General features: G+C 42.0%; 1 protein-coding gene across 2 annotated transcripts in view; it reads left to right on the forward strand.

The window, feature by feature from the left end:
- Window positions 1-9,093, forward strand: part of ZNF330 (zinc finger protein 330) — a 26,069-nt gene extending 16,976 nt beyond the window's left edge. For both annotated transcript variants that reach the window (XM_034771835.1, XM_034771834.1), the window contains exons 8-10: window positions 4,651-4,697; window positions 5,846-5,963; window positions 6,855-9,093. In XM_034771835.1, coding sequence (XP_034627726.1) covers window positions 4,651-4,697; window positions 5,846-5,963; window positions 6,855-7,120 — 431 coding nt within the window. In that variant the 3' untranslated portion in view covers window positions 7,121-9,093. The remainder of the gene's footprint in view (window positions 1-4,650; window positions 4,698-5,845; window positions 5,964-6,854) is intronic.
- Window positions 9,094-9,496: the final 403 nt, after the last annotated feature.

Genomic DNA, 9,496 nt, shown 5'->3' on the forward strand with positions numbered 1-9,496 from the left:
ACCCTGTTCCCTCAGCTTCCCCTGCAGTGTCCCCCCTGTGTCCCCCACCCTCAATCCACTGCCCTCAGTCCCCCTGACCCTGTTCCCTCTGCCTCCCCCAGTCCTCCCTGTTCCCTCAGCCTCCCCCGCAGTGTCCCCCCTGTGACCCCCACCTTCAATCCATTGCCCTCAGTCCCTGCCCCTGTTCCAACAGCCTCCTCCACAGTCCCTCCCCTCCCCCCGATCATCTCACCCTGCATGGATGTGGAAATCTGTCCGGGATTCCAGGCTGTCATTAGCCCCTGGGGCAAAAGATCAGCAGAGGTTTCCAAAGGGAAGTTTGCAGCCTTTGCTCAGACCCAAACATTTTCAATTTAAATAAATAAATAAATAAATACATACCCAAACCCATCCTGACACCTATCTGCTCTGTCCAGATTTGCTGTTATCCCTGTTGAGGCCAAAGTGGTTTGAAAAATTAAAAATCCTTGACACCATTGTGTTGCCTCCCCCTGTGTTGCTCGTTAATCTGATGGACCTGCCGATAATGAATAAAGATTAATGCCCTGGGAGCAATGTGTCAGGCAGATAGTTTGTGAAGTAGGAATGTGAATGCTGAAGCCCTCACAAAATGCAGAGGCTTTTCTTAACCTGAGAACTGAAAAAGAGCCAGATACCCTGCATGGGTTTGAAAGTGACAAAAGCCTAGCAACTGACCAGAGCAGCATCAGGTTTGAAGTGACGAGGAGGGTCTGTGTCATGAAGTCTGCATTTCCACTGAGGACTCTTCCATTGCCAGGGTAGCACTGACGCAGGTCTGCCGCCCGGCACAGCAATGCTGAGAGGTGCCAGTGTAGACCTGACCCACTGCCCTCAGCCCCCACCCTGACCCTGTTCCCTCAGCCTCCCCGCAGTTCCCCCTGTACCTCCCACCTCGAACCCACTGCCCTCAGTCCCTGCCCTACCCCAAATCTCTTCTTCAGCCTCTCCCATCATCCCACCCCCATCACTCCCCCTGCTGTCCCACCCCCTCAACTTCCCCCCATTCCAGTCCTGCTCCCCTCTGTCTCATCCCCTCCAGACCCTGTCCCTCTCCCCAACCGCCCCGACCCTTCCCAACCCAGCCCCATTGTCTCCCCCGCCCCACCCCACTCTACACAGCTCTCTACCCTGTCCCATTCATGCTCCCCTCAGCTCCTACCCTACTCCCCCCATCCCAGTCCTGTCCCATTCTCCCCCCCCCCCGCAGTCCTGTCCCCCTCAGTTCCTCCACCCTGCTTCCCCTGGTCTATCCCCACACACCCACTGACTTCCTCGACCTCCCTGCCCCTAATCCCACTGCCTGGACTCACCCCTGTCCCACTCAGAACATGCAGGAAAAAGAAGCAATGGGCTTAAATTGTAGTAAGGGAGATTTAGGTTAGACATTAGGAAAAACTTCCTAACTATAAAGGTAGTTAAGCACTGGACAAATTACCTAGAGAGGTTATGGAATAGCAGTCATTGGAGTTTTTTAAGAGGTTAGACAAACACCTGTCAAGGATGGTCTAGTGTTATTATTACTCAGTCCTGCCTCAGTGCAGGGGTTTGACCAGATGACCTGTTGATGTCCCTTCCAGTCCTACATTTCTGTGATTCACACTGAATTGCCTTGTGCCACTGTCTAGTAGTAGTGGCACACAGTTCTCTGATATGCAGGTTTATAAAATTGTATATAATACAATTAATATACAGTTTAGAGCATAGCAGTTTTAAAGCTCTGCATGTTCAGACCAACTGAGCTGAAAATTGTGATCTATAATATTCAAAACTATTAAGATGTGGGCTGAAATAAAATCAGCATGAATTGCTCAACAATATCAATGGAATCAGCATGGCGCTGCTATATATTGTAAAACATTCCAGTGAAATTTTGCAAGTATTACATAGCACGCCACCTTGCCCAAGTGGTAACTAAGCATAACATCTTCCTGTTTCAACATTCTTAACTTTTGTATCCCATAGCCCTAAAAGCTTTTTTTTTTTTCTTCAAACACTGAACACTGCTAAGTTATGAGTTTTAACAGGTTTTTTTTTCTTTTAAACCACAGCACTGAATGTTATTCTAAAATTGTTTTCCAAATATTCTTAAACTCCCAGTTTATCCCCTGCTGATGTTCATTGTGAAAAGTATTGCAGGTCTAATAATAATATTTGGCACTTTTGTAATTCAGCTGTCCAACATGTGCCCTCCTCTGGTGAATTTTTAAGAGGATAACTGTATAGCTACCAGCTAAGGGAGTTATATCTTGAACTCAAGTAGTAGAAGCTCATGCTTTTAAGTCTGGATGGCTCAGGTTCAATCTTTGGTGACTAGCTATGATGGAGGTTGCTACACTTATAATCCCCTTAAGCAGAGGTTCTGAATATGCTTTGTTGTAGGCAGAGCTAGCCTATAGTTAAGCAACCGAAAATTTGGAATGGGAAATGTTGGGAAGCCTTATAATTTTGCCAGTCTGGAACGAACATCCCATCTGAGGGATGGGGGCGGGGAGAGAGGAGAGTGAGACAGGACCAGGAAACTGGGACAAGGAATCCAGAGCGGTAGTGGGGGGCAGTTGAAATCAGATGAGGAGCTGGGGCGGGTTAGACAGCAATAGGATAGACATAGACTGGAGGGGACGGGGAAGAAGGGTCTTTGACTACTAGAGACCACTCCATTCAAGAGCCTGGGATAGACCCAGGATTCCTGAGTTTCACAGTTCCTCTTCTGTCAGCAGATATCTGTGAAACCCAGTGGCAAAAATAAGTGTCTTATCCCCCTATAGAGCTGATCTATCACGTATGACAACCTACTGCCTCTGCCATCACTTACTCCATTAGCTCAAATGGCAGAAGTCTGTGCAGTGGATCTAAAGGTTCATCAGCAGGGTTGGAGCCATGTGAGTTTCACAGTCATTCCACATGCCAGAATTTCTGGGGCAGTTCAGTTTTGATTTTTACAAAAAAACCTGGGGAAATGCATACAGAAATAGGGTGACCAGATGCCTAAATATGGGAATCTCAAGCAGGCTTAGAGAGGTTATTTTATCTCTGTATTTGGCACTGGTGCAACCACTGCTGGAATACTGTGTCCAGTTCTGGTGTGCACAATTTAAGAAAGATATTGATAAATTGGAGAGTGTTCAGAGAAGAGTCACAAGACTGATTAAAGGATTATAAAACATGCCTTATAGTGATCGACTCAAGGACCTCAATCTATTTAGCTTAACAAAAAGAAGGTTAAGAAGTGACTTGGTTATAGACTGTAAGTATCTACATGGGGAACAAATAGTTAATAATGGGCACTTCAGTCTAGCAGAGAAAGGTAGAGCATGAGCCAACGGTTGGAAGTTGCAGCTAGACAAATTCAGACTGGATATAAGGCATACCTTTTCAATGGTAAGAGTAATTAACGATTAACAATATACTAAGGGTTATGGTGTTTTTCTAAAAGCTTTTTCTAAAAGCTATTCTCTAGAGATTATTTTGGGAAAGTTCTATGTCTGTGCTATATATGCGGTGAGACCAGGTGATCACAGGATCCCTTCTGGCGTTATAATCTCAGAACTAGGTACATCAATTCACATGGAAAATTCTCATTGAATTCAATAGGTGTCCTTGCCCTGTGGCTTGTGGTGCGGGCTGCAGCAGGGGCCGTTTCAACCCCTCTCGCAGCTTCCTAGGGCCCCCTCTCATGGCTCTGTGCACCTGTGTCTGTCATTGTCGTCCTCTCCACTCCCCGCTCACCCAATGTGTCCTGATATTTCACTCTTGCGATCTGGTCACCCTAACACCATCAACCCAGTTCTGCTCCTTGTTACTTGTGTATTTGCTATCAATAAAATTACACTGGATTGTATATGTAAATATATGTAATGAGTATGATTTAAATAAGGACATGACAGACAATTCTTTATAAAACTACTCACAGACAGCTCAATTCTGCAAGTTGCTAAGCATCATCAAATCCTTTTCAAATTAGGAAAATAAGGGTAAATCAGCATTTTGCCCTTACTTTAAATGGAATGTTACTATACAGCTCTGGTGGGTTTTGTTTTGTTTTGATACCATGAGAGGGAAAAAAAGCGGTGAAACCACCTTGTGAACAAACTATGGTTTCAATCATCTCCAACATGTTTGTAAAGATGTGAGAATGCAAAAATATTTGAATCTTTTTAAAAAATTGGTTTTGGGTGGGTAAGGGACCATTTACTCTCAAACTTATACCAAATTAATGAGATATTAGACTCAGTATATAAAACTCTTTAAAATAGCCCAATACAACTGTAACTACAGTGAGTATGATTGTAGCAAGATACACTTATCGTAAGGACTTCAAAAAATACAAAATCATTATTTTTATACTTTAAATTCAATGTATGTTCAGAACTTCAGTGGCAGACAACTCTGCAATTGGGTAACTTTGGGAACTGTTGATCAGGAAAAGCTACTGAGAAATGAAGGGTCCTTTCAAATAATATATTTGGCTAAATATGTATTTCGCTGTATTATCTTTTCATTTTGTTTGGTGACACTGGTGATTTTAGGCTACCTATGGTACTGGAGAGCTGATCTGGATGTATAAAGTAGAAGAAAAGAGCCAAGTTACCTTTCATTTTTAAAGATTGATGTTATCCATTTTTTCATCAGGTGTTTCCTGTAATCGGCTTGGGCAGCATTCATGCCTGCGTTGTAAGGTAAAAATATAGATACTTTAAGTAACTATAATTGTAACTCCTTCTCCTTACATGTCCTTCTGGTATCAAGCCTTGTCACATCTCCCTCCACAATATATAGAAAACTCATACCTTCTGTATGAGGTAAGGGTCATTACTTTTAATGTCCCTTTTGTCCAGCACTTTTAAGTTTTTAATTTCTCATTCTTGCTTTTGAGGGCTGCATCTCTCATCTCATTTGGCGTTATTTCCCTCTACCCCCACAAATACACCCCCACTCTCCCTGCATCCTTCAGTTCTGTTAGCGTAGCCAGGCTCTTCTCAGTTGATTCCTGCTCCCATTTTCATACAGTCTTCAATGCTGTTTCCTCTGCACTGAGTGTATGATTCTCCCATTCCAGTATCCCAGGCCTCCACCTTTTCCTCCTTTGGATCATTCCTAAAGTCTTACATCAAATCAAATGTACTGTCCACCCCAACATTTTTCATTAGGGGGGCAATTTAAATAAATAAAAAAATCAATCTAATTAACCCCATTCTCTCAGTCTCCTATTCTTACTGTGTGCGCCTCAGAGTTCAGAGCAGGAACTGTCTTTATTGAAATGTCCTGGACAGGGCTGAGCACACTGTTGGTGCTTAATTAGTACTAATTCACATTGGTGTCTTCTTTTAGTTACAAACTGACTGACTGTGTGGCAGGGAGAGGTTCCATTTAGCAGGACAATGAACACACTGCCCTGCAAGACAGACATTTGAAGTTTAGTTTTGTTTTCTTTTAACTTGTTGGACTAACCCAATACCTATATGGCTGAGGTCTATCAGACAGTGCTCCCAGTGACTGAGGCCAGCCTCCTGGCTGACAACTTCCAAGACAGGGCACTCCTTGAGGACCCTGTTTCCTCGGCCACCGTCCTCTTTTTCCAGTTCCAGCATCCTCCTGGCTTCCCTTCCCTAGAAGGCAGTGGAACCTTGTCCAGCACAGAAGCAATTAGTGGATAGATTGTACACGAATTCCAGTCCCACTATAGAAAGAACTAGTTAAATTTTAATCTCAGCCAGATTACCCTGGTGCTGTTAGAAATTTAACTTTTTTTTTTTTTTTTGCCTGCTGCTTGCTGAAGAGCATTATGTTATGACAAAACTTTTATCCTTTTCATTATCCCCTTCAGGCTTGTTTCTGTGATGATCACACCCGAAGCAAGGTTTTTAAGCAAGAAAAGGGAAAAGAGCCTCCTTGCCCTAAATGTGGGCATGAAACTCAGGAGACAAAGGATCTGAGCATGTCAAGTAAGGACTGTCCTTGAAATGCTAATGGAACAAATGCTGAGTCTCTAATTTAGCGAGTCAATTTACTAGGAGTCTTATTTTCTGTGTTGGAAAACTTAATATGTTCCATCTTTTTCAACTGGCAGCATGTGATGCCATTGGTGGCTGTGTAGGGATGTATGGGAATACTGAAGTTCTTGAATGCTTTGGAATGTTTTGGGGAGTTTGTCGCATTTATATTGAGAGTACTTTGAGTTGTTGCTGACTCTGAGCTGCAGCATCTCTTCGTTAGGATTGCTATTTGTGCCCTGGAGATTGACAAGGTTCTGAATTTGAGTGCTACTTTCAAGTTGTGGTCTAAGGAAGAAGTGCCCATGATCACTGTTTACTTCTGCTCTGTCACTTCTTATTTCACCATCAAGAAAGAGCATGCTGAAATTCATTAGAAGATACCCACATGAGTCTGCTTACTCAGCACTGCTTATCCATAAAAAACACACATTATCTTAGGTGCTATATATCTATATATAAAATACATATTTATTACAGTACCAGAAGTGTGCTCTACAGCCAAAGTTCTGGTCCTGAAGAGTTTATGATCTAAATACAATAATGTACCAGATATTTTATGTATGAATATCTCTGGAGAGAAGATATTTTGGATGGGGAACAGCAGAAAAAGGGTCTGTCATAGTTAGGTGCTCTGACTTTAAGGATCAAACCTGAAAACAACCAGTTAAAGTCTCTCAAGAGACTGATCATTGTAGTCCTGGACTGTTTGCTGACAGTATACTCTTGAGTAGGTGGTGAAGATGGATGGTAGATGGAGAAATGTCAAATGCTCCATTGATGAGTGGGTGTCTTATGATTGAGGCTGAAGAATAAGAATTTAACTATTTTTTCTATTCACAGTACGCTCTCTGAAGTTTGGCCGGCAGACAGGCGGTGAAGAGGCAGATGGAGCTTCTGGCTATGATGCCTACTGGAAGAACCTCTCATCGGGTAAGGATGGAGATGCAGGTGACCATGACGACGAATATGAAGAGGATGAAGCAGAGGATGATGATGAGGAGGGAGGGAAGGATTCTGAAACAGAGACCACAGATTTATTCAGTAACTTGAATTTAGGAAGGACCTATGCTAGTGGCTATGCCCACTATGAAGAAGCGGAAGACTAAGATTACATAGTGGGGAGCTCTATAGCATTTGGAAGGAATAAATATAGGAGTGCTTTATGCGTGCCACTAGAATAGCTCTGCCAGGCACTTAAGCTTCAAAGTGTATTAGGGAAAAAGGGTATGGAACTTCTGTAGAAACTCAAGGTGTATGTGTGTGGAGGAAAACAGATAAAGGTTCATATTCATGCAAGTAACCAAAGTGGTTTTGATCTCACGATTACTGAGTGTAATAGCTTAATGTCTTCTCCCCCCACCAAGTTGGGAGTGTAGGAGGGTAAAGGGATTTGTTTCCATCTGTTCATCAGAAATTAAGTTATTTTTCTTGAGTAATTTTGACTGTAATTCTGTAATCTGATTTCATAAATTATATGTAGTGGTGTAAGTGGGTGGCTGTATTCATTTTTGGCTTACAAAATAAAAGTCAGCAGCATTCTGTAGTGAGTTTTCATAAATATTGATCTGGACTGAGTACTAGGAAAGCACTTACTGCAGGCCTATCATGAGCCAAATATAAACTGAAATTAAAATAACTTTACCATTTCATGTAGGCGAGACAGATCAATACATTTCCCCATAACATTATCATTCCATGCCTTTTGAACATTATACATTAATCATAGACATTATGTACAGTCACCTACGGTGTCACCTACATACATAAGATCAGAAGGTTTATTTATCACAATAAAAATGTTAATGTATCCTTCCTACCCAATAAAAGCATCATTTTCTTTTAGTATAGTATCATTGTTTGCAAAGAGGGGTCAAAAGGGTGGTAACTAGTCTATTCTACCCCTTCACCTGCATTGCAGCAGGAAGAAAATCAAAGATTCAATAAGAATCAAACCTAGGATTTTTGTTAAAATAAGATAATAGGATGTTTGTGTTCTGTTGGAATAGCACCCTGTTCCTTGTTAGTACAAGACTGTCACAACCACAGAAGAAGTGATGCATGCTTTGGAGTGTCTTGCTGACACTGATGACTTTATAATCAAAATATTAGGAATTATTTGCTGCTTTTTATGAAAGTCAAGTGATTCTTCCAAGAAACAGTTCCAATTTAAATTGTTTAAAGTAAAAAATTGGAACTGGAACTTGGTGTAACTACAGCTAAATCTTTTTTCCTTCCACTTTCTTCCACTAACACTTCCCATACAGCAGCAACATGTGTGTGCGCACACAGACACAGACTTTCTGTTTTGCATGCTATGTGCATCTTCCCCAGCTTTTAATAAATTGCCTTCTTCCTCTCATCACTATTCAGGTTGACCATATTGTGCCACCTTGCAGCAGAGCCAGGTGCTTTGATGTATTCAGTTGAAGTGTCATGACACTTCAAATGGAGCTAATGGATTAAAAAGAGAAGCACTGGAGATTTTCTGTGAGATGCATTTGCAATTCAGCTGAATAATTCCTGCTTGAAAGACCAGAGAAACTGGAGGTGGGAATGTGGCTCTATGCAAGTCACTTAGTTTCTCTGGCAGTGCCTAAATACCTTTGAGGATCTAGGGCTCAGTTCCCCCAATCTGTACAAAGGGGGTAATAGTGCTTCCTCACCTCCAAAAGTATGGTGTAAGGATAAGTGTGAGGCATTCACATTCTACTGTGATGGTGGTCAATATAAATGGATGAACAGACCTTTGATATTGTTCCTATTACTAATTATTAAATTGTGAAATTAGCAATAGCAGTGTAGGCTCCAGTTCAGCCATTGCTTAACTGTTAGGCCCAGCTATTTCCACTGGTGAATCGGTCTTCCCTTGGTGATTCTACGGACGAACGCTGATTAGTTGCAGATCTTGACGGATACCTCATATGTAAAATAATTAAGTGCTACTACAAAGTCTTGGGAGTGCTGAAAGGATGTGTGATTTCTTTCAGTTCTGTTTAATACTGCAATTATGTGTGTCATCTGCAAATGTTACTTTTTTTATTATTATTTACTGGAATTAAATTCTGTTAATGTGCTTGGCTCCGGGAGCCATATTTTCCTGTTGTGAAATCTGTTGCTGTCAATGGCTATGCCAGGGCTGCTGACGTCAAAGCATTAATCATCATCACCAAAGTAAAGAATTATTCATGTTCTCATTGAAATGTCCTTGCAATGGTAATCTCTTTGCAAGATAAATCCTTCTCAGCTAATTCATGTTCCTGTCTATGCCATCATACTCTATAGTAAGATAATGCCACAACATCAGGATGTACTGCATACAGCAGCTATTAAGGACACCAAAACAAATTTACCAAGGCTCCTGATAAAGGGGTGTAGCAGAGCACGTGCACTCATGGTTCTACCACTGACTTCTGGTATGTCCAGGGGGAGGTTACTGCCTGCCTCTGTGGCTTGGTTTCCACAAATATAAAACAGAGACACTA

Source organism: Trachemys scripta, chromosome 5 (assembly GCF_013100865.1).
Source record: "Trachemys scripta elegans isolate TJP31775 chromosome 5, CAS_Tse_1.0, whole genome shotgun sequence".
Lineage (NCBI taxonomy): Eukaryota > Metazoa > Chordata > Testudines > Emydidae > Trachemys > Trachemys scripta.